Here is a 25,877-nt window from a genome sequence, read left to right as displayed (position 1 = left end):
TGTGTGGGAATAGAAGGTTTATAACAGCATCCAGCAATAAAAACATCAAAAAAAGGAAGATTCCTTAAAATTCTGGAAGCGTCGAAAACATCTAGAACGCCAAAATAGGAACATCTAGAACGCGAAAATACCAAAAGCAGGGCAAAAAGCCACAGGCTGGCTCCCAGCGCGTCTTCCCCACATGAGAACCCTATAAAACCTTCCTCCCGTACCTTATCCTTCCCCAAGGCCTCTCGCCATTTCTCCCTTCTCTCAATCGCCCAAAACCCACGCGAATCCACCAGCCCCTTCCTTCAACTTCCTGCCCCTTGTAGGGTTTCGCCCCCCACCAACCCCTACCCCCCGGGTTACTGCTCGTGCTCTCAGCCATGGCGACCACGACCTTCCCCACCTCGACCCCCTTCTTCGTCCATCACGGCACCCGGCGCCCCTCCGTCAACCTCCGAACGGCCGCGGTGGTGTACGGCCGTGGTGGGCGGCGGTGGCGGCCACTGCGCGTCGCCTGCGAGAAGGTGGTGGGGATCGACCTCGGGACCACCAACTCAGCGGTCGCGGCGATGGAGGGCGGCAAGCCCACCATCGTCACCAACGCCGAGGGCGCGCGGACCACGCCGTCGGTCGTGGCGTACACCAAGGCCGGGGACCGGCTGGTGGGACAGATCGCCAAGAGGCAGGCGGTGGTCAACCCGGAGAACACCTTCTTCTCAGTCAAGAGGTTCATCGGCCGAAAGATGAACGAGGTCGCCGAAGAGTCCAAGCAGGTTTCCTACCGCCTTGTCCGGGACGATAACGGCAACGTCAAGCTCGATTGCCCAGCAATTGGCAAGCAGTTCGCCGCGGAGGAGATCTCTGCACAGGTAAATAAATAATACTTCATATTCATGGACTTGGCTGGAACATTGTATGACTGTGAATTCGTTCTTTGACCTGCAGTTCATCATCCAATAATATGTGGATTATGTTAAATAAAATTGAAACCATTGGGTTTGTTTGGGAGAGGATTCTTTTGATTGTGATTTTGTGACTATCAACAACATATTGTATGATAAACTTACAATCAAAGTTCAAATTTAGACCTTACATTTTGTAACCGAAGGAGTATTTCTTACTCTACTTGCATCTAGTTGTATTCTACATTACTGTAAACAGTCACTATAGAAAACGTGAGTACAACAGAATTGATACCGCCCAGTGATGTAGATGCTTTATTATTTTGCAAATTGTTCAAGAAGTTCTATTAGAGATGAATAGCAATGCATATGCTAATTCTTTTAGGTGTGTATATATCAGTCGTCAGTTCACTTTCCAGGTGTTACCTTTCTATCAGATTTGCAAGTGTTTCTGAACATCCTTTATTATCCAGGTCCTGAGAAAGCTGGTTGATGATGCATCAAAGTTTTTAAATGACAAAGTCACCAAGGCAGTGATCACAGTTCCTGCTTATTTCAATGACTCCCAGAGGACGGCTACAAAAGATGCCGGCCGCATTGCAGGCCTGGATGTTCTCCGTATCATAAACGAGCCTACCGCGGCATCGTTGGCATATGGTTTTGAAAAAAAGAACAATGAAACAATTCTGGTTTTTGACCTGGGAGGAGGCACCTTTGATGTTTCAGGTATGTATCATGAATTTTGAGGTCTTATGTATGCCCATTGCAAGGAAAATTGACGCCCAGTAACTGCTGCAATCTGCATAGTTTCAGTAGTTAATAATCAAAGTAGCTATGTATTTATTTATACTGATCGTGCAGCACCATGAAAAATATTACTATAGATAAGCTTTCGGTGGTCAACTATTCGATGTATTCTGTGTTACTTCAGTTCACTGAAATGTGTCCAGATACGCAGGTTACATAATTTGTTACATTGCACTGCAAAAATGTAATCTTATGGCAAAATAAATGTTGTTTGATCAACAATAAGTTCTTAAACATTTGTCTGCCTTATGGAAAATATATGTATAGGTTCCCGTAGTAGAAAATCTATGTATAGGCCCTCATAAAGTACTAAGCAGGCACCAGCAAGGGCTATACTATACTAGTGGAAGCATGTTCTGTTACTTCTGCATGCTGGATTGGATGGAGTGTTAAGCAATGGAAACCTATTTTATCTAATTATTCTATTTTGATCCGTTCTTTTAAGACATCTGTCCTCTCTAGTCTTTTTGATAAGCAATGCAAGATTGTTCTTAATCAAGTTCTACTCTTTTTGTTATCTGTATGACCATATGGTCCATATCCCAGCTTCTTATTATACCTATTGCTCTGCTTTCAGTTCTCGAAGTTGGTGATGGTGTTTTTGAGGTGCTGTCTACATCTGGTGATACTCACCTTGGCGGTGATGACTTTGACAAGGTATTCTTCATACGCCCATCTGTCTCATGTGTGATTCCAAACTTATTTAGTCTGCTTCATCTTGTTTGCTGTTTGTTTGGTTAGAACGTCCCTCAATTTTGCATATGTAATCTGTGTTTGCAGTCTTGCCTGTATAATAGGAATGCAAAAGGGATGTACACTTCACTGTTTATTGAGTTTTTTACTTGACAAAAAAAGTTATAATTGCCTGCAATTCTCTGGTTCTAGTCTTCTAGACAGGCAGGAGAGCAATGTGTGAGCAGCATAGTAGGCTCTAAGTATCTTACGCTTTTCATTAGATCCCTGGTTACAGATAACATCTATGCTCGTTACCAGTGAGGTCGTGTGTCTTTCAGTTATTAGAATCTGCATTAGGCAGTATGTATGTGCATTTTGACAGCCAAAGAGATGAAATAACATCCTTATCTCATGCTTACTGATGACCTCAGCACCTTTTTTATGGTTCTGCATGATTTATATGTTCTCACAAATAATTCTGTTGCCAGAGAATTGTTGATTGGCTGGCTGGGAGCTTCAAGAATGATGAGGGTATTGACCTGCTAAAAGACAAGCAAGCTCTCCAGCGTCTTACAGAAGCAGCTGAGAAGGCCAAGATGGAATTGTCATCGTTGACCCAAACAAATATCAGGTTGGTTGGCTCAGCCTCCCATTTTGGTGTCAAACATTGTGCTTTTTGCATCTCAGTTTCTAAACCTGTTATTGGTTTTTTCAGTTTACCTTTCATTACAGCTACTGCTGATGGGCCCAAGCATATTGAGACAACACTTACCAGGGGTAAATTTGAGGAGCTATGCTCAGATCTTCTTGACAGGTACAGTATCATGCCTCATGTTAATATTTGTATGAAAGAATACATGTCTGCATGGTTGTCTTCACATGCTTTTAACAACTGCTTTTTTGAATATCTGGCGAGTGTTATGGCTGTATTTAGTTTAGCCAATTGTTGCTAGTATTTTTATTTTTTAACTGTCTTTCAGGCTGAGGACACCTGTTGACAATTCTCTTAGAGATGCGAAGTTGTCACTTAAAGAAATAGATGAGGTGATTCTTGTGGGTGGTTCCACAAGAATTCCAGCTGTTCAGGATCTTGTGAAGAAAATGACGGGAAAGGATCCCAATGTGACAGTCAATCCCGATGAGGTTGTTGCTCTTGGAGCAGCGGTGCAGGTGAGTTCATGAAAATCATTTCTTCATAGTCACCTAAGCTAGAATGAAAATCCTGATGTTCCTGTCCTATACCTCTTTATTAAAATGTAAGCAGATAATAATCTGTCTTGCAAAATTTGGGCTGAACATATGGCCCCAGGCACAGCTCTCAAAGTGAAATTACCCAAAGAATATGGTAAACTGTTTGTTTGGCCTACTAGATAGTGTTGTTGCTATGTTGTGGCTTTTGGCTATAGCATCAGCACTGGCTGATTATCTCTCATATGTTTCTAGAATAGTAACATGCTAGATTGAACTGTCTGGTGTATCTCACATGCAAAATGTCAACAGGCAGGAGTATTGTCGGGCGATGTGAGCGATATTGTGCTTCTTGATGTTACGCCACTGTCTCTTGGTTTGGAGACACTGGGTGGGATGATGACCAAGATTATCCCAAGGAACACAACCCTCCCTACCTCCAAGTCAGAGGTCTTTTCAACGGCTGCTGATGGACAGACTAGTGTGGAGATTAATGTTCTCCAAGGAGAAAGAGAGTTTGTTAGGGACAATAAATCCCTTGGTAGCTTCAGGCTTGATGGAATTCCTCCTGCTCCGCGTGGTGTTCCCCAAATTGAAGTCAAGTTTGATATTGATGCCAACGGCATTCTGTCTGTTGCTGCGGTGGATAAGGGCACTGGGAAGAAGCAGGACATTACGATCACTGGAGCCAGCACACTGCCAAAGGATGAGGTATGAAAACTTTTCAATTTGTAGTGTAAAACTTTGCTGATCCTTTGGACTAACATGAATGAAAAACTATTCAGGTAGAGAAGATGGTGGAAGAAGCTGAAAAATTTGCGGCGGAGGACAAGGAGAAGAGGGACGCAATTGACACCAAGAACCAGGCAGAGTCTGTGATGTACCAGACTGAGAAACAACTGAAGGAGCTCGGAGACAAGGTCCCAGGCGATGTCAAGGAGAAGGTGGAGGGGAAGCTCAAGGAACTCCAGGATGCCGTTGCTGGTGGATCGACACAGACGATAAAGGATGCACTAGCTGCGTTGAACCAAGAAGTGATGCAGCTTGGTCAGTCCCTCTACCAGCAGCAGGGGTCGGGCCCTACCCCTGGAGCTGACGGCGCTGCTGACTCTACAGGCCCAGGCCCATCTGAGAAGACAGGCGATGGTGGTGACGTCATAGACGCTGATTTTACCGACAGCAATTGAATAGAACAGTAGGTTAGGACATGATGCAACAAGTGAGTATGAATTTGTTCCACAGGATTGCCTAGCAGTATACGGGTGACCGTTTTCTTTGGATTGAGACCTTGTTTGCTGTCAGGGTGTTGGCCGAGTTTTTGATGTTGAGGTTTGGAGACTTCAGTTATCAGTTTGGATGGGATAGATTGGCTTTTGCTTGTTGGGAACCCGACCCCTTGGCCTTGTACGGTTATGTATTGGATTTACTAACTCTCTAGAGAACTGGGTCATTTCCTGTTTGGAGCATGTGCCAAAAACTGGATTGTTATTTTGGGGAGCATTCTACTCCCTTCGTTTATAAATATAAAGCCCTTTTAGAGAGTTATAAAGCCCTTCTACAGGGCGTTTGGTACACATCATTTGTGTCGGATTTGATGGATTTCATTTGCGAATTCCGAAATCTACTCGTTTGGCTGTCACATAATTAGGGATGGATTTCATTCAAAGATTCGAGAGGATGCAAACTTTGCCTATCCCCAAATCCCAGCCCCCCCCCCCCCCCCCCCGTCATTCTCGTAGATTTCACTCGCTCCCTTCCCCACCCTCCCCCGACGCCCTTCCTCCCCTTCTTCTCGGCCGCCGGTGACGCATCCCCTCGCCGGTGAATAGTTTCACTCGCTCCCTTCCCCACCCTTCCCCGACGCCCTCGTCTCTCGTCCCCTCCCCCCTCAACCCACCACCACCATGGCTGTCGCCAAATCTTTGATCCACCACCACCGCCGCCATGAGCCCCTCCTTCTCGGCCGTCGGTGACGCATCCCCTTGCCGGTGTATAGCTTCCCCCTGAGTCCTATTCCACCGTCCCCACACCGGTAACTCGCGAAGCTTTCTGTTTGATGGCGTGGCTGCCTCCGGTGACCGCAACGCCGCCGTTGAGTTCTCAAATCTTGGTAGGTTCTCCCACCACCTCTCTTCTCATCCTCCCTCTCTCTGATGCGTTTTTCTTCTTCAACCCTAACCCTAACCTGAACCCACTATTCAGTAACACGCCTCACTCCAGCCACCCGATCTGGGCAGCAGATCGACTTCTTGACGATTACTCCGCCTGCCCACGGTCGGCCAGCTACAGGGCGTTTGGTACACATCATTTGTGTCGGATTTGATGGATTTCATTTGCGAATTCCGAAATCTACTCGTTTGGCTGTCACATAATTAGGGATGGATTTCATTCAAAGATTCGAGAGGATGCAAACTTTGCCTATCCCCAAATCCCAGCCCCCCCCGTCATTCTCGTAGATTTCACTCGCTCCCTTCCCCACCCTCCCCCGACGCCCTTCCCTCCCCCCGCAACCCACCACCACCACCGCCGCCATGAGCCCCTCCTTCTCGGCCGCCGGTGACGCATCCCCTCGCCGGTGAATAGTTTCACTCGCTCCCTTCCCCACCCTTCCCCGACGCCCTCGTCTCTCGTCCCCTCCCCCCTCAACCCACCACCACCATGGCTGTCGCCAAATCTTTGATCCACCACCACCGCCGCCATGAGCCCCTCCTTCTCGGCCGCCGGTGACGCATCCCCTTGCCGGTGTATAGCTTCCCCCTGAGTCCTATTCCACCGTCCCCACACCGGTAACTCGCGAAGCTTTCTGTTTGATGGCGTGGCTGCCTCCGGTGACCGCAACGCCGCCGTTGAGTTCTCAAATCCTGGTAGGTTCTCCCACCACCTCTCTTCTCATCCTCCCTCTCTCTGATGCGTTTTTCTTCTTCAACCCTAACCCTAACCTGAACCCACTATTCAGTAACACGCCTCACTCCAGCCACCCGATCTGGGCAGCAGATCGACTTCTTGACGATTACTCCGCCTGCCCACGGCCGGCCAGCTACCCCCCCCCCCCCCCCCCGCCCGGAGGACTAAGGAGCAAGAGGCATCGAGGCTCTTGGTCTGGGAGCAAGCAGGGTATGCGTCGGCACTTCCAATCAGAGTGGTTCTTCAGTAGGTCTCAACTACTGATGTTAATGTTAGATAGCGCCTCACCCCTGCAGCATTTTTTGCATCATCTGTTTTTTTTTTACTTCACAAACTATCAAGAGTGCAAAAAAGTAGATGATGATTGATAAATATTCATAGTCACAAATAAGTTATACTCATCTCTTGATGATGATTAACTGCCAGCCCAACTGGAATCATAAAATGGACTGGACATATAAAGTATTGTGCAGTCAGATTCAAAGAAGAAATTGCAAAGTTTTTTGGATTTTCGTTGAAGATAACAATGGTTATTAGTCGTGGTCTCTTTGTTCTTTCCTGCCTTGTACCAAATGCTCAGGGATCCTATCGTGTATTGTTGTGGTGCTTTGAGCATCATTCATACAGGAGGAGTAACTAATTATAGAATCGTTCATCTATGTAGTCCACTAGAGGAGTAATATGTTAATGAATCCTTCTTCCCTGTCAACAAATATAATATTTATTTTCAGAACTCTGCTTGTTGACTGCTATGACGCCCCGAGATCGTTGCGTTAGGTGTCTTTCAGTTATTCGTTGTTGTTGCCTTGTCTTTTGCTTGCGTGTTGCATCTTGTCATGTCATCATGTGCATTGCATCATCATATTTTCAAAACTTGTATTTGTCCGGGTCCCAGTTCCTTCCGTTGTCCGTTCTGAGCCCAGACACACTTGCACGCGCCCGTGGCATGTCCGAGATATTATTTTATAAGTGGCCGGAAAATGTTCTCGGAATGGGTTGAGGGTTGGCATGCAGTGTTGCTATGTTGTCAGTAGACTGTCTGCCAAGTTTCATCGCATTCAGAGTCCGTTTGATAGTCCAACCGTTAAACTATAGCTACATTATAGCTGGGGGTCGAACGTCGAACGTTTTCGGTCTCCGAAAACAGCCGTCGGGTCTCTCTCTTCTCTTCTCTCAGCCTAAGGCTTTCTGCACAACCCACTACCATTCACCGCCAGGCCCTACCTAACCTCTCTCGTCAGCCCGCGGACCTCTCCGCGCGCGTCCGAAAGATGTCCCAAACCCGACCCGGGTAGTCATCACCATTGGGTCCAGATCATCCCCTAACATCTATAAAACATCACCGTTTCCTTATTTGGACTCCCTAGTTTATTTTTCCCGACCGTTCGATTTTGATAGGAGGGACGAGATAGCCCCTAACCTAATCTTCCTGAGATATATATTGACAAATCCTAAATTCGAGGAGGCTTGTCCCATCCTCCTAGCCCGCCGCTGCCGCCACTCCACCAAATATCTCTCGGGATCCATTCCCTCCTCGTTTTCACACACCAACCAACAAAATCCATCCTTCCCTCGATCCCTTCGCTCTACCGAGCCGAAGTGCTCTGCCTTGCGCGTACGATCCAAGGGAGGAGATCCTCCTCGCTCTCCCGTAGCCCAAGCCTCCTCTCGATTCCGTGCCTCTGCCATCCATCGCCCAAAGGAGCAAGGACCTCACGCCCGATCTCCCTCGCCTTCACCATCCTGCGAGCAGCAGCAACAGGACCATGGTCTTCGTCCTCGCCTCTTCCTCCTCTGCTCGAGCGCGCCCGTCCTTGCAGCTGTTGGGGAACGTTGCAGAAAACAAAAATTCTCCTACGGTTTCACCAAGATCCATCTAGGAGTTCATCTAGCAATGAGTGATTAGATGCATCTACGTACCTTGTAGATCGCGAGCGGAAGCGTTCAAAGAACGGGGATGAGGGAGTCGTACTCGACGTGATTCGAATCACCGAAGATCCTAGCACCGAACAGACGGCACCTCCGCGTTCAACACACGTACAAAACAGCCACGTCTCCTCCTTCTTGATCCAGCAAGGAGGGAGGAGAGGTTGAGGGAGATGGCTCCAGCAGCAGCACGACGGCGTGGTGATGATGGAGCTGCAGTACTCCGGTAGGGCTTCGCTAAGCACTATGGAGGAGGAGGATGTGTTGGAGAGGGAGAGGGAGGCACCAAAGGCAAGCGTAAGAAGTCCTCCATCTCCCCACTATATATAGGAGGGCCAAGGGGGGGGGGGGCGCCGGCCCTAGGAGATCCAATCTCCTAGGGGGGTGCGGCCAAGGGGAGGAATCCCTCCTCCCCAAGGCACCTAGGAGGTGCCTTCCCCTCCTAGGACTCTTCCTTTAGGGATTCCCCCACCCTAGGCGCATGGGCCCTAGGGGGAAGTGGCGCCCCAGCCCAAAGCGGGCTGGATCCCTTCCCACTTCAGCCCATGGGGCCCTCCGGGATAGGTGGCCCCACCCGGTGGACCCCCGGGACCCTTTCGGTGGTCCCGGTACAATACCGGTGACCCCGAAACTTGTCCCGATGGCCGAAATAGCACTTCCTATATATAATTCTTTACCTCCGAACCATTTCGGAACTCCTCGTGACGTCCGGGATCTCATCAGGGACTCCGAACAACATTCGGGTTACTGCATATACATATCCCTACAACCCTAGCATCACCGAACCTTAAGTGTGTAGACCCTACGGGTTCGGGAGACATGTAGACATGACCGAGATTGCTCTCCAGTCAATAACCAATAGCGGGATCTGGATACCCATGTTGTCTCCCACATGCTCCTCGATGATCTCATCGGATGAACCACGATGTCGAGGATTCAAGCAACCCCGTATACAATTCCCTTTGTCAATCGGTATGTTACTTGCCCGAGATCTGATCGTCGGTATCCCAATACCTCATTCAATCTCGTTACCGGCAAGTCACTTTACTCGTACCGTAATGCATGATCCCGTAACCAGACACTTGATCACTTTGAGCTCATTATGATGATGCATTACCGAGTGGGCCCAGTGATACCTCTCCGTCATACGGAGTGACAAATCCCAGTCTTGATCCGTGTCAACCCAACAGACACTTTCGGAGATACCCGTAGTATACCTTTATAGTCACCCAGTTACGTTGTGACGTTTGGTATACCCAAAGCACTCCTACGGTATCCGGGAGTTACACGATCTCATGGTCTAACGAAAAGATACTTGACATTGGAAAACTCTAGCAAACGAACTATACGATCTTATGCTATGTTTAGGATTGGGTCTTGTCCATCACATCATTCTCCTAATGATGTGATCTCGTTATCAATGACATCCAATGTCCATAGTCAGGAAACCATGACTATCTGTTGATCAACGAGCTAGTCAACTAGAGGCTTACTAGGGACATGTTGGTGTCTATTATTCACACATGTATTACTATTTCCGGATAACACAATTATAGCATGAATAAAGACAATTATCATGAATAAGGAAATATAATAATAATGCTTTTATTATTGCCTCTAGGGCATATTTCCAACAGTCTCCCACTTGCACTAGAGTCAATAATCTAGTTACATTGTGATGAATCAAACACCCATGGAATTCTGGTGTTGATCATGTTTTGCTCTAAGGAGAGGTTTAGTCAACGGATCTGCTACATTCAGGTCCGTATGTACTTTACAAATATCTATGTCTCCATCTTGAACGTTTTCACGAATGGAGTTGAAGCGACGCTTAATGTGCCTTGTCTTCTTGTGAAACCTGAGCTCCTTGGCAAGTGCAATAGCTCCAGTGTTGTCATAGAAGAGCTTGATCGGCCCCGACGCATTGGGTATGACTCCTAGGTCGGTGATGAACTCCTTCACCCAAATTGCTTCATGCGCTGCCTCCGAGGCTGCCATGTACTCCGCTTCACATGTAGATCCCGCCACGACGCTCTGCTTGCAACTGCACCAGCTTACTGCCCCACCATTCAAAATATACACGTATCCGGTTTGTGACTTAGAGTCATCCAGATCTGTGCCGAAGCTAGCGTCGACGTAACCTTTTATGACGAGCTCTTCGTCACCTCCATAAATGAGAAACATTTCCTTAGTCTTTTTCAGGTACTTCAGGATATTCTTGACCGCTGTCCAGTGTTCCTTGCTGGGATTACTTTGGTACCTTTCTACCAAACTCACGGCAAGGTTTACATCAGGTCTGGTACACAGCATGGCATACATAATAGAACCTATGGCTGAGGCATAGGGGATGACACTCATCTCTTCTATATCTTCTGCCGTGGTCGGACATTGAGCTGAGCTCAATTTCACACCTTGCAACACAGGAAGAACCCCTTCTTAGATTGATCCATATTGAACTTCTTCAATATCTTATCAAGGTATGTGCTTTGTGAAAGACCTATGAGGTGTCTTGATCTATCTCTGTAGATCTTGATGCCTAATATATAAGCAGCTTCTCCAAGGTCCTTCATTGAAAAACACTTATTCAAGTAGGCCTTTATGCTGTCCAAGAGTTCTATATCATTTCCCATCAAAAGTATGTCATCTACATACAATATGAGAAATGCTACAGAGCTCCCACTCACTTTCTTGTAAACACAGGCTTCTCCATAAGTCTGCGTAAACCCAAACGCTTTGATCATCTCATCAAAGCGAATGTTCCAACTCCGAGATGCTTGCACCAGCCCATAAATCGAGCGTTGGAGCTTGCACACCTTGTCAGCATTCTTAGGATCGACAAAACCTTCCGACTGCATCATATACAATTCTTCCTTAAGGAAACCATTAAGGAATGCCGTTTTGACGTCCATTTGCCATATTTCATAATCATAGAATGCGGCAATCGCTAACATGATTCGGACGGACTTCAGCTTCGCTACCGGTGATAAAGTCTCATCGTAGTCAACCCCTTGAACTTGTTGATAACCCTTAGCGACAAGCCGAGCTTTATAGATGGTCATATTATCATCCGCGTCTGTCTTCTTCTTAAAGATCCATTTATTTTCTATGGCTCGCCGCTGAACGGGCAAGTCAGTCAAAGTCCATACTTCGTTTTCATACATGGATCCTATCTCGGATTTCATGGCTTCTAGCCATTTGTCGGAATCCGGGCCCGCCATCGCTTCTTCATAGTTTGAAGGTTCACCGTTGTCTAACAACATGATTTCCAAGACAGGGTTGCCGTACCACTCTGGTGCGGAACGTGTCCTTGTGGACCTTCGAATTTCAGTAGGAGCTTGATCAAAAGTATCTTGATCATCATCATTAACTTCCTCTCTAGTCGGTGCAGGCACCTCAGGAACATTTTCTTGAGTTGCGCCATTTACCGGTTCAAGAGGTAATACTTCCTCAAGTTCTACTTTCCTCCCACTTACTTCTTTCGAGAGAAACTCTTTCTCTAGAAAGGACCCATTCTTGGCAACAAAGATCTTGCCTTCGGATCTGAGGTAGAAGGTATACCCAATAGTTTCTTTAGGGTATCCTATGAAGACGCATTTTTCCGATTTGGGTTCGAGCTTTTCAGGTTGAAGTTTCTTGACATAAGCATCGCATCCCCAAACTTTTAGAAACGACAGCTTAGGTTTCTTCCCAAACCATAATTCAAACGATGTCGTCTCAAAGGGTTTCGACGGAGCCCTATTTAAAGTGAATGCGGCAGTCTCTAAAGCATACCCCCAAAAAGATAGCGGTAAATCAGCAAGAGACATCATAGATCGCACCATATCTCATAGAGTGCTATTACGACATTCGGACACACCATTACGCTGAGGTGTTCCAGGCGGCGTGAGTTGTGAAACTATTCCACATTTTCTTAAGTGTATGCCAAACTCGTGACTCAAGTATTCTCCTCCATGATCTGATCGCAGGAAATTGATTTTTCTATCACGTTGATTCTCAACCTCACTCTGAAATTCCTTAAACTTTTTAAAGGTCTCAGACTTGTGTTTCATTAAGTAGACATACCCATATCTACTAAAGTCATCAGTGAGGGTGAGAACATAACGATAGCCACCGCGAGCCTCAACACTCATTGGACCGCACACATCAGTATGTATAATTTCCAATAAGTTGGTTGCTCGCTCCATTGTTCCTGAGAACGGAGTCTTGGTCATTTTACCCATGAGTCATGGTTCGCACGTGTCAAATGATTCGTAATCGAGAGACTCTAAAAGTCCATCAGCATGGAGCTTCTTCATGCGTTTGACACCTATGTGACCAAGGCGGCAGTGCCACAAGTATGTGGGACTATCATTATCAACCTTACATCTTTTGGTACTCACACTATGAATATGTGTAGCATTACGCTCGAGATTCATTAAGAATAAACCATTCACCATCGGAGCATGACCATAAAACATATCTCTCATATAAATAGAACAACCATTATTCTCGGATTTAAATGAGTAGCCATCTCGAATTAAACGAGATCCTGATACAATGTTCATGCTCAAACTTGGCACTAAATAACAATTATTGAGGTTTAAAACTAATCCCGTAGGTAAATGAAGAGGCAGCGTGCCGACGGCGATCACATCGACCTTGGAACCATTCCCGACGCGCATCGTCACCTCGTCCTTCGCCAGTCTCCGCTTATTCCGCAGCTCCTGCTTTGAGTTACAAATGTGAGCAACTGCACCGGTATCAAATACCCAGGAGCTACTACGAGTACTGGTAAGGTACACATCAATTACGTGTATATCACATATACCTTTTGTTTTGCCGGCCTTCTTGTCCGCTAAGTATTTGGGGCAGTTCCACTTCCAGTGACCACTTTCCTTGCAATAAAAGCACTCAGTCTCGGGTTTGGGTCCATTCTTTGGCTTCTTCCCGGCAGCTTGCTTGCCAGGCGCGGCAACTCCCTTGCCGTCCTTCTTGAAGGCTTTCTTACCCTTGCCCTTCTTGAACTTAGTGGTTTTATTCACCATCAACACTTGATGTTCCTTTTTGACTTCTACCTCTGCTGATTTCAGCATTGCAAATACTTCAGGAATGGTCTTTTCCATCCCCTGCATATTGAAGTTCATCACAAAGCTCTTGTAGTTCGGTGAAAGCGACTGGAGGATTCTGTCAATGACCACGTCATCCGGGAGATTAACTCCCAGCTGAGTCAAGCGGTTATGTAACCCAGACATAGTGAGTATGTGCTCACTGACAGAACTGTTTTCCTCCATCTTACAACTGAAGAATTTGTCGAAGACTTCATATCTCTCGACCCGGGCATGAGCTTGGAAAACCATTTTCAGCTCTTCGAACATCTCATATGCTCCGTGTCTCTCAAAACATTTTTGGAGCCCCGGCTCTAAGCTGTAAAGCATGCCGCACTGAACGAGGGAGTAGTCATCGGTACGTGCTTGCCAAGCGTTCATAACGTCTTGTTGTGCAGGGAGAACAGGTGCGTCACCTAGCGGTGCTTGTAGGACATAATCTTTCTTGGCAGCTATGAGGATGATCCTCAGGTTCCGGATCCAGTCCGTGTAGTTGCTGCCATCGTCTTTCAGCTTGGTTTTCTCTAGGAACGCGTTGAAGTTGAGGACTACGTTGGCCATTTGATCTACAAGACATATTGTAAATATTTTAGACTAAGTTCATGATAATTAAGTTCATCTAATCAAATTATAATGAACTCCCACTTAGATAGACATCCCTCCAGTCATCTAAGTATAACATGATCCGAGTTAACTAGCCCGTGTCCGATCATCACGTGAGACGGACTAGTCAACGTCGGTGAACATCTTCATGTTGAACGTATCTTCTATACGACTCATGCTCGACCTTTCGGTCTTCTGTGTTCCGAGGCCATGTCTGTACATGCTAGGCTCGTCAAGTTAACCTAAGTGTTTTGCATGTGTAAATCTGTCTTACACCCGTTGTATGTGAACGTTAGAATCTATCACACCCGATCATCACGTGGTGCTTCGAAACAACGAACTGTCGCAACGGTGCACAGTTAGGGGGAACACTTTCTTGAAATTATTATGAGGGATCATCTTATTTACTACCGTCGTTCTAAGCAAACAAGATGCAAAAGCATGATAAACATCACATGCAATCAAATAATAATAGTGACATGATATGGCCAATATCACATAGCTCCTTTGATCTCCATCTTGGGGCTCCATGATCATCTTGTCACCGGCATGACACCATGATCTCCATCATCATGATCTCCATCATTGTGTCTCCATGAAGTTGCTCGCCAACTATTACTTCTACTACTATGGCTAACGCGTTTAGCAATAAAGTAAAGTAATTTACATGGCGTTTCTCAATGACACACAGGTCATACAAAAATAAAGACAACTCCTATGGCTCCTGTCGGTTGTCATACTCATCGACACGCAAGTCGTGATTCCTATTACAATAGCATGAACATCTCATACATCACATATAGATCATTCATCATTCATCACAACTTTGGCCATATCATATCACAAAGCACTTGCTGCAAAAACAAGTTAGACGTCCTCTAATTGTTGTTGCATGTTTTACGTGGCTGAAGTAGGGTTCTAGCAAGAACGTTTTCTTACCTACGTGAAAGCCACAACGTGATTTGTCAACTTCTATTTACCCTTCATAAGGACCCTTTTCATCGAATCCGCTCCAACTAAAGTGGGAGAGACAGACACCCGCCAGCCACCTTATGCAACTTGTGCATGTTAGTCGGTGGAACCGGTCTCACGTAAGCGTACGTGTAAGGTTGGTCCGGGCCGCTTCATCCCACAATACCGCTGAAGCAAGATAAGACTAGTAGCGGCAAGAAAGTTGACAACATCTACGCCCACAACAAATTGTGTTCTACTCGTGCAAGAGAACTACGGATAGACCTAGCTCATGATGCCACTGTTGGGGAACGTTGCAGAAAACAAAAATTTTCCTACGGTTTCACCAAGATCCATCTAGGAGTTCATCTAGCAACGAGTGATTAGATGCATCTATGTACCTTGTAGATCGCGAGCGGAAGCGTTCAAAGAACGGGGATGAGGGAGTCGTACTCGACGTGATTCGAATCACCGAAGATCCTAGCACCGAACGGACGGCACCTCCGCGTTCAACACACGTACGGAACAACCACGTCTCCTCCTTCTTGATCCAGCAAGGGGGGAGGAGAGGTTGAGGGAGATGGCTCCAGCAGCAGCACTACGGCGTGGTGATGATGGAGCTGCAGTACTCCGGCAGGGCTTCTCTAAGCAGTATGGAGGAGGAGGATGTGTTGGAGAGGGAGAGGGAGGCACCAAAGGCAAGGGTAAGAAGTCCTCCATCTCCCCACTATATATAGGAGGGCCAAGGGGGGGGGGGCGCCGGCCCTAGGAGATCCAATCTCCTAGGGGGTGCGGCCAAGGGGAGGAATCCCTCCTCCCCAAGGCACCTAGGAGGTGCCTTCCCCTCCTAGGACTCTTCCTTTAGGGTTTCCCCCACCCTAGGCGCATGGGCCCTAGGGGGAAGTGGCGCCCCAGCCCACTTTGGGCTGGATCCCTTCCCACTTCAGTCCATGGGGCCCTCCGGGATAGGTGGCCCCACCCGGTGGACCCCCTGGACCCTTCCGGTGGTCCCGGTACAATACCGGTGACCCCGAAACTTGTCCCGATGGCCGAAATAGCACTTCCTATATATAATTCTTTACCTCCGGACCATTCCGGAACTCCTCGTGACGTCCGGGATCTCATCCCGGACTCCGAACAACATTCGGGTTACTGCATATACATATCCCTACAACCCTAGCGTCACCGAACCTTAAGTGTGTAGACCCTACGGGCTCGGGAGACATGTAGACATGACCGAGATTGCTCTCCGGTCAATAATCAACAGCGGGATCTGGATACCCATGTTGGCTCCCACATGCTCCTCGATGATCTCATCGGATGAACCACGATGTCGAGGATTCAAGCAACCCCGTATAGAATTCCCTTTGTCAATCGGTATGTACTTGCCCGAGATCTGATCGTCGGTATCCCAATACCTCGTTCAATCTCGTTACCGGCAAGTCACTTTACTCGTACCGTAATGCATGATCCCGTAACCAGACACTTGATCACTTTGAGCTCATTATGATGATGCATTACCGAGTGGGCCCAGTGATACCTCTCCGTCATACGGAGTGATAAATCCCAGTCTTGATCCGTGTCAACCCAACAGACACTTTCGGAGATACCCGTAGTATACCTTTATAGTCACCCAGTTACGTTGTGACGTTTGGTATACCCAAAGCACTCCTACGGTATCCGGGAGTTACACGATCTCATGGTCTAAGGAAAAGATACTTGACATTGGAAAACTCTAGCAAACGAACTATACGATCTTATGCTATGTTTAGGATTGGGTCTTGTCCATCACATCATTCTCCTAATGATGTGATCTCGTTATCAATGACATCCAATGTCCATAGTCAGGAAACCATGACTATCTGTTGATCAACGAGCTAGTCAACTAGAGGCTTACTAGGGACATGTTGGTGTCTATTATTCACACATGTATTACTATTTTCGGATAAAACAATTATAGCATGAATAAATACAATTATCATGAATAAGGAAATATAATAATAATGCTTTTATTATTGCCTCTAGGGCATATTTCCAACAGCAGCCTCGCCGAACCAGGCCACCCCGGCTAACCTCCGACCACCTGCAGGCCGACCCCGTCGCCGCTCCTTCCCTACTCCTCTTCCTTCCTTCTCCTCCCAACCTTACCCCGTTTTCCCCTGTCTATTTTTCTCCATGGACAGGGAGCGCCATGGTTTCTACTTCAAGCTTCTGCGTCACCCGAAGCTCCTCGACGCCTGCCAGATCCAACGCCCTGGAGACCCGCGTCCCCGCCGGACCTCCGTCCTCTGCCGCTCCTCTACATGGCGCCGCCGTGCAAGTCCTCTCGTTCCTGCAAGTCCATTCATTCCTCTGGTTTGTGGTATTTGAGTTGCATCAATGTCAAGTGTTGATTCCATATTTTTCCTAAGCGGTGTTCTCATACTCCTATGTGAATACTAATCCTTCCTGATCATCGAGATTGTGATGTCAATCCTTTTCAACCGGCGTGTTTCTCTTCAAGTGGATCTGAGCATTTCAACATCCGCAAGATCACCTCTCGGTTTCCCCAAGTTGTTCACTTCATCTGTCCCCAAGTTGCCTTTGTTTTACCCACCCTCCCACCCTTGTTTCTTCAAGGACTCAGATTACTTAATCAAGTATCCATTTTATTCATGTGAAGTCTCTTCATTCTTTTCTTTCAATGCTCGTATCCGGTGATTCTCATGAAGGTAATAGCAGAGCTTCAAGTTCATCATTCTCTGTTCTTTTTCTTCTCTGGTGGATTCAATTCAAGCTTTGTTGATCATATCTTTTCCTCGGTTCAAATCTTTTCTCATGCCGACGCACCTCTTAATCATCCACCTCTTGCTATTTTTGTATCCAGAGTGCTGAAGATATCTCAGAAGATTTGTGTCTCCATTATCAATCCGTTCAAGATATTTCGAGGTTGTTATCTCATTCTAGCCATTTAATCCAACCGACACTTTATCTATTTTAAATCGTTCAACGGTGTTTCTCTTGAGTGGGCCCTAACCCACAGGTCTTTTCCCAGGATCTTACATAACTCTTCTAATTTTGCCGGAGTTATTCTCAAATTCATTTCAAAGTTTGACGTAAGAATGATTGGTCATCAGTCAAATGTCTTTCTCCAAGATCTTTCAAATTCTTTCATTGTTGATTCAACCTTTATTTTCTGCATTATTCCGGAGTACCTCAAAAATTCATGGTGGTGTTTCTTCTCGTCATTCTCAACATTTGAAGACCGAAGAAGAGTTTTTTCCTCCAAATCTTATCCGTTCTCTCAAAGATTCATGATTCTAGCTTTATGCCATCCTCTCATAATTGTTTTCGATTGTGAGAATTCTTTGCACCTATCCGGAGCAATTCAGAAGTCTTTTCAGTTTGATTCATCCAAAGCCCATCATCTCAGAATTATTCATTCCATCTCTCAGCTCTCGTTCTCCGAATCATACCGGTGCATCTTTCAAATATTCTCTTATCAGCTCGTGATCTCTTCGTTCTCACGTATCTAAATTCTCTCTAGTATTTTCATTGGTTCTCTAATTCTTCCCGGTGTTTCTTTATATTTTCTTCGTTCATCTTCAATTCTTACAGTGGTTTGTTCAAGAGATATCTTCTTGGGTTATCATATCAATTCATTCGTTTTTTTTCAATCCCACTAATGGTTCGTTGAAGACCTTCCCAAGTTTATGCTATATCTATCTTAATCCTTTCAACGAGAATAAGTAGTATGCCAAATCCATTGTTTGTTATCAATTTAATTAGTAAAGGATGGACATAATGTAATTCTTATTCTTGTTTCATCGAGTAAATTCAATTCCTTATTCTGGAGGTTCATCAAAATTCTCGGTTTCTAGTTATTGATATTTCTTTTTCGGAGTTTCAAGTTTTCCGCTTTATCTCGTCGCGAAGCTCCATCTAAACCATTACAAGGCTTCTCCCGGAGTTCTTTTCAATTTTCCTTCGCTTGATCATTCTTTTGTTACCGGAGTTCTCACGAAGGCTCGACATGGTGGTCTGTCAAGAATTCTTTTCATTCTTCAATTGTCCTTCAAGATTTCTCTCGAAGTTATGATCCACCAAGCTATACTCTCAAATAAACATGGTGCTCAACACATGTATTGTTTTGAGGAGTTCGGGCATTCTTCATCTTGCATTCCGAAATGCAACTCTTTCTATCTATCTTTTGAGGTGGTGTTACGTCATTTTTGACAATTGCTTGGTGTTTCATGATTCACAAGTTGTCAGGAATGAGATATTTAAACCCATCATTTTCTTCCTTGGAGTTATCTTGGTATAGATTTCACCTAAAGCCTTCCCTAAGGAATGTTGTTATTGTGGTGCTTATCAATGATTCAAGTTATCTCTCTATCATCTTGGTCGAAGAAGTTTTCATCTCTTCTTTGTTTCGATCAATCATTGCTTTCGGTGGCAGAATTTCACCTCAGTTTTGAGATGTTTTCCATAAGCCCTCAACAATCCTGTTCTTTTCGTTGTTGATTTCCCAACAACTCCGTTCAATCCTTCTTTTTAAGGATGCTTTTCAAATCCAGTTGTGGTAGAAGATGTCATTTTCCTCTCAATTTTTTCCTTTCCAACGATCCAACTTCTATTCTTTTGTTCCAGAGGCATCGTGATTTTGCTTTCTTCACTCATCATCTCGGATTGTGAGGATCGTATTCTTTTCGTGCTTATCCATTTAACCGGAGTGTCGTGCCATCTTTTCAAGTTCTTACCATTCTGCCAAGTTTTACCTACCTTCTCAACCGGAGTGCTATCTGAAATCTTTTTTACCCCTTGTGCGATTATTTCTATAGTTCCGGAGGCAGTGCGTTGTTGATTTCATCAAGCATACTCTCATCTTGTCAAGTTCATATTAAATTCCTTTCATTTACAGTCGGAGTGATGTCCAGATTATATCATTCTTATTCCTTCTCTATCTTGTTTTAACCAGAGTGTTGTGTCTATCATTCCTTTTCTAACCGGAGTCACATCCAAGTGCTTTCATTTTGCCAAGTTCATATTATTGCCTTCCATTTCCAACCAGAGTACTGTCGTAATTGATCTTTAGCGTTCCTTGTACATCTCGTTTCTACCGGAGTGCTTGCATGTACTTCTTGTCCATTGCAACCCTTTTCTTATGTCTTTCAACCTACAAGGTTCTAGTAATGTTCCTTGGTCCTCTTTTCTAATGGAGTGTTTTCAACTTCGTTCATCTTCGTTGTTTTCTTTCTTTCAATTTGTCCAACCTCACAAGGTTCCTTGGTTTCACTTATTTGTCAAAGAAGCAACTTAGTTTTATCTCCTCTTCCTCTTCCTTTTTCCCTCCGGTGCCATCCTAGATCTCGGGACGAGATCCTCTCATAGTGGTGGAGTGTTGTGACGCCCCGAGACCATTGCGCCAGGTGTCTTCCAGTTATTCATTGTTGTTGCCTTGTCTTTTGCTTGCGTGTCGCATCTTGTTATGTCATCATGTGCATTGCATCATCATGCTTTCAAAACTTGCATTCGTCCGGGTCTCCCAGTGCCTTCCGTTGTCCGTTCTGAGCCCAGACACACTTGCACGCGCCCGTGGCATGTCCGAGATATTATTTTATAAGTGGCCGGAAAATGCTCTCGGAATGGGTTGAGGGTTGGCATGCAGTGTTGTTATGTTGTCAGTAGACCGCCTGCCAAGTTTCATCGCATTCAAAGTCCGTTTGATAGTCCAACCATTAAACTATAGCGACATTATAGCCGGGGTCGAACGTCGGACGTTTTCGGTCTCCGAAAACAGCCGCCGAGTCTCTCTCTTCTCTTCTCTCAGCCCAAGGCTTTCTGCACAGAGCACTACCATTCACCGCCATGCCCTACCTAACCTCTCTCGTCAGCCCGCGGCCCTCTCTGCGCGTGTCCGAAAGTTGTCCCGAACCCGACCCGGGGAGTCATCACCATTGGGTCCGGATCATCCCCTAACATCTATAAAACATTACCGTTTTCTTATTTGGACTCCCTAGTTTATTTTTCCCGACCGTTCGATTTTGATCGGAGGGACGAGATAGCCCCTAACCTAATCTTCCTGAGATATATATTGACAAACCCTAAATTCGAGGAGGCTTGTCCCATCCTCCCAGCCAGCTGCCGCCGCCACTCCACCAAATATCTCTCGGGATCCATTCCCTCCTCGTTTTCACACACCAACCAACAAAATCCATCCTTCCCTCGATCCCTTTGCTCTATCGAGCCGGAGCGCCCTGCCATGCGCGCACGATCCAAGCGAGGAGATCCTCCTCGCTCTCCCGTAGCCCAAGCCTCCTCTCGATTTCGTGCCTGTGCCATCCATCGCCCAAAGGAGCAAGGACCTCGCGCCCGATCTCCCTCGTCTTCACCATCTCGCGAGCAGCAGCAACAGTACCATGGTCTTCGTCCTCGTCTCTTCCTCCTCTGCTCGAGCGCGCCCGTCCTTACAGCCTCGCCGAACCAGGCCACCCCGTCCAACCTCCAACCACCTGCAGGCCGACCCCGTCGCCGCTCCTTCCCTACTCCTCTTCCTTCCTTCTCCTCCCAACCTCACCCCGTTTTCCCCTGTCTATTTTTCTCCATGGACAGGGAGCGCCATGGTTTCTACTTCAAGCTTCTGCGTCGCCCGAAGCTCCTCGACGCCGGCCAGATCCGACGCCCTGGAGACCCGCGTCCCCGCCGGACCTCCATCCTCTTCTGCTCCTCTACATGGCGCCGCCGTGCAAGTCCTCTCGTTCCTGTGTCGTTCGCGAGCTTGAGGGAGACGCAGCAACGCTCCCGTTTTCCCCGTGGACCGCATCGAGCACCGGCGCCCATCCCGGCCTTCCTCGCTTCCACTCCGTCCTCGCCTGCACCCCGCCAGTCGCAGCCCGACGCCTCATCTGCCTCGCCCTGCATCGCTAGCAGCAAGCTCCGCCGCGCCGCCCTCTGCCTCCCTTGCAATCAAGCTGCAGTCCTGCGTTGACCCCGCGGCTCGCCTCGATCTCCCTGCGTGGCCCGTAGCCAGCGCCAAGCCCTGCCCGTTGACCGCGCGTGGTCCTTCTTGCCCCAGCGCCTCTTCAGCCCGCCTGCCTCACCTCCTTGGGCCGAGCCCACAAGCTGAGCAGCCCCTCCAGTTCCCCTATTCCTATCGGGCTAGCCAGTTTCGACCCGCGTGTTTTTTTCCAGATATGTGAATTTTGCTATTATCCAGTGTTTGGCAGTTTTACAAAAAGACCCTCTAACTTCGTGCATATAATTACTCACAAACCGTGCATCGGTTTAAAATGTTTTATATATGAAAAATGCTTAGAATTATGTGTAGACTAATAATATGCCACTTTCATGCATGTTAAAAATGTTTAAAATAATGTTTGCATATAATTTGCCTATTGTCGTGCTAAAATGCTTTATTTCATAACTAAATAACCGTAGCTCCATTTTTAATAAACTTTATATGTAAATGGGGTAGAAAAATGCCTAGTTTAACATGGTGGATTTACTTCGCATGTTTAATAACTCTAAAATATGCTTTAGGATAGAAAAGTACCATAACCAAAAATATGCACATGAGGAGTTTCCGGACTTGTTGTTTGTTGTTCCGGCCTCATTTAAACTTGCCTATATAGGCAGTTTTCATATGCTTCACCTCTTGCCATGCTAACCAACATTTAATATTGTTGAGTACATAAACGGGAGAGAACTAAATAATTGATGTGGTGTTCCGTCAATATGCAACTCGTTGAATATTGAGCTCCACTTAACTTGTAGTTTTGCTTGTGCACTTTGCCATGCCATGCTTCATTAAACCGGACATGCATCATACTTGGTTGTGCATCATGCCATGATTATGTGATGGTTGTTTACTATGTTGTTTGTTTCTTTCCGGTGTTTCTTCTTCGGATTGGTTCCGATAACGTCGCGTTTGTGAGGATCCATTTAACTTCGTCCGTTTGTCTTCTTCATGGACTCGTTCTTATTCCTTGTGGGATCTCAGGCAAGATGACCATACCCTCGAAATCACTTCTATCTTTGCTTGCTAGTTGCTCGCTCTATTGCTATGCCGCGATACCTACCACTTGCTATATCATGCCTCCCATATTGCCATGTCAAGCCTCTAACCCTCCTTTCCGAGCAAACCGTTGTTTGGCTATGTTACCACTTTGCTCAGCCCCTCTTATAGCGTTGCTAGTTGCATCTGAAGATGGAGTTTGTTCCTTGTTGGAACATGATTATTGTTGGGATATCATTATTATATCTTGTTTACTTTAATGCACCTATATACTTGGTAAAGGGTGGAAGGCTCGGCCTTATGCCTGGTGTTTTGTTCCACTCTTGCCGCCCTAGTTTCCGTCATACCGGTGTTATGTTCCTTGATTTTGCGTTCCTTACACGGTTGGGTGTTATAGGGACCCCTTGACAGTTCGCTTTGAATAAAACTCCTCCAGCAAGGCCTAACCTTGGTTTTACCATTTGCCTCACCACCACCTACTTTTCCCTTGGGAGTCGCTCTCCCGAGGGTCATCTTTATTTTAAGACCCCCGGGCCAGTGCTTCTCTAAGTGTTGGTCCGAAACAGAGCCACATGCAGCGCCACATCGGGGAAAATTGAGGGTTGGTTTTAGTTGTACGTAGTGTTCATCCGGTGTTGCCCTGAGAACGAGATATGTGCAGCTCCTATCGGGATGTCGACGCATCGGGCGGTCTTGCTGGTCTTGTTTTACCATTGTCAAAATGTCTTGTAACCGGGATTCCGAGTCTGATCGGGTCTTCTTGGGAGAAGGAATATCCTTCGTTGACCGTGAGAGCTTATGATGGGCTAAGTTGGGACACTCCTGCAGGGTTTGAACTTTCGAAAGCCGTGCCCGCGGTTATGGGCAGATGGGAATTTGTTAATATCCGGTTGTAGAAAACTTGACACTAAACATAAGTAAAATGTATCAACTGCGTGTGTAGCCGCGATAGTCTCTTTTCGGCGGAGTCCTGGAAGAGAAAACGGTCTCGTGTTATGCTTGAACGTAAGTAGTTTCAGGATCACTTCTTGGTCACTTATAGCTTCTCAACCGAGCTTTGCTTCTCTTCTTGCTCTCATTTGCGTAAGTTAGCCACCATATATGCTAGTGCTTGCTGCAGCTCCACCTCACTACCTTTTCCTACCCATAAGCTTAAATAGTCTTGATCTCGCGGGTGTGAGATTGCTGAGTCCCCGTGACTCACAGATTACTTCCAAAACCAGATGCAGGTGCCGATGATGCCAGTGTAGGGAACGCTACCGAACTCAAGTGAGAGTTCGACGAGGATTCAGGACGTTACTATGTTTCCTTTCTGAAAGATCACTAGTGGAGCCCAGTTGGGGCGATCGGGGAAATATTGCATTAGGGGTTGTCTTTCTTTATTTGGTTCCGTAGTCGGACCTTGATTGTTTTCTTGTTGATGTAATGCTATATTTATGTATTGTGTGAAGTGGGATTGTAAGCCAACTCTTTATCCCTTTCTTATTCAGTACATGGGATGTGTAAAGATTATCCCTCTTGCGACATGCCTACTATGCGGTTATGCCTCTAAGTCGTGCTCCGACACGTGGGAGATATAGCCGCATCGTGAGTGTTACAACTGCTCTGGCCATGCTAACTTGTCTTTCCTCAAGCAAATCAACCAATGAAGGTATGTTTCCCTTGCCTTTTGATTTCCCATGTATGATTCGGTCTCGTCTCCATCATAATTTTGTCTTGCATCGCATCATGTACTATAGCTAGTTATCTGTCTCATTCATCATAAACCGGGATTTAAGAATTAATGATTCATACGCCTCAACTTTTTATCCCTCTGCCTAATCAATCTAAAAAACGACAGTCTGATGCATTTATGTATGGGGCCAGACCCAGTACTGCAATATTTGGTCCCTGGTCTTTAGAGTGGTCAATAGTTCGTGATCTTGTTGTTTTCTAGTAGGAGTAGATCATGGAGGAATGAATGGTCACTGGACCTTGCGTTTGTTTAATTAGGGTCAATATATTTCTGTAGTTATTTTTGAATGGCATGCCGCAATTCACTGTAAGCCGTGTCTTGATTAGTGTATACTTTTGTAGCTTGATAAACAGACTCTTCAGTCACATGTTGGCCTGGATACCATGAAAACAAACACTGCAGAAGAAAATTTACCTCTCTGCCTTTTATATATGACTTTGTGTGATGTAGCTTATTATACAGAAGAAAATATGATTTTTCAGTTGTGCCAATTAATAAATTAAGACAATGTTTTAGAAGTTTCACATTTGCTAACTACTATAGTAAGTTTGCTTATGTGTTTCTGATAATGTCTGCAGGGTAACAACGAAGCCTGAAGGCTAAACCGAAATCTGGATGCAAGTTCAAGCCTCTTTAATGGATGCAAAGATTTATTTTTAATGGTCCTAATGCATTTGTAATGGCGAGTTATAGTCTTTTATCTTCCATATCGTGCTTAATAAGTTGTGAACCTTCGAAGATCTTTGTTTCCGAGGAGCACAAGTTTCAGCCTTTAATGGCCCTTCAAACATCTTATCACTTTTATTGTCTGCATTATAGATTATTATATTTGAATGTTTGAATGCGTGAAGATGAAGCTTTCTAGATCTTTTTGATCTTGATCACTGAAAAAATGCAGAGTTTTTGGGGGTTGATTATCATTTTTAGATTGTAAATGTGTTGATTATACATATTGAGGTATGCACATAGCAGCCAAACAGCATATGGAATTCATTTCGCAAATCCCCTCTGGCAGCCAAACAAGAAAATTGAACTTGGAATCCAAATCCCACAAAATGAAATTCTCCTAGGAATAAGATTATGGGAGAATCTGGCAAAAGAACTGGGCCTTCATTTCATTT

At 45.9% G+C, this 25,877-nt stretch overlaps 1 protein-coding gene and 1 long non-coding RNA gene across 2 annotated transcripts; both read left to right on the top strand.

Moving 5' to 3' along the window:
* The first annotated feature begins 220 nt into the window (after positions 1–220).
* LOC123042845 (heat shock 70 kDa protein 6, chloroplastic) lies at positions 221–5,020 on the top strand. Its single transcript, XM_044465222.1, has 8 exons — positions 221–857; positions 1,364–1,616; positions 2,275–2,354; positions 2,861–3,003; positions 3,088–3,186; positions 3,353–3,542; positions 3,873–4,271; positions 4,346–5,020. The coding sequence occupies exons 1-8, from the start codon at positions 369–371 to the stop codon at positions 4,745–4,747; spliced, it is 2,055 nt and encodes a 684-aa protein (XP_044321157.1). The 5' UTR covers positions 221–368; the 3' UTR covers positions 4,748–5,020.
* A 1,047-nt stretch (positions 5,021–6,067) lies between these two features.
* On the top strand, positions 6,068–25,649 carry LOC123042837 (uncharacterized). Its single transcript, XR_006418911.1, has 3 exons — positions 6,068–6,424; positions 24,512–24,672; positions 25,335–25,649. It is a non-coding gene; the product is annotated as an uncharacterized lncRNA (long non-coding RNA).
* The last annotated feature ends 228 nt before the right edge of the window (positions 25,650–25,877 follow it).

The sequence above is a fragment of the Triticum aestivum genome, chromosome 1A, assembly GCF_018294505.1.
Source record: "Triticum aestivum cultivar Chinese Spring chromosome 1A, IWGSC CS RefSeq v2.1, whole genome shotgun sequence".
In the NCBI taxonomy this organism is placed as follows: domain Eukaryota; kingdom Viridiplantae; phylum Streptophyta; class Magnoliopsida; order Poales; family Poaceae; genus Triticum; species Triticum aestivum.
Note: the sequence above shows the minus strand (reverse complement) of the source record. Positions and strands in the feature narration are given on the sequence as shown.

Coding starts and splice junctions, on each gene's coding strand:
- LOC123042845 (XM_044465222.1), top strand. CDS start 369: ATGGCGACCACGACCTTCCCCACCTCGACCCCCTTCTTCGTCCATCAC. Junction 3,187..3,352: donor TGCTCAGATCTTCTTGACAG/GTACAGTATCAT, acceptor ACTGTCTTTCAG/GCTGAGGACACCTGTTGACA. Junction 4,272..4,345: donor GCACACTGCCAAAGGATGAG/GTATGAAAACTT, acceptor AAAACTATTCAG/GTAGAGAAGATGGTGGAAGA.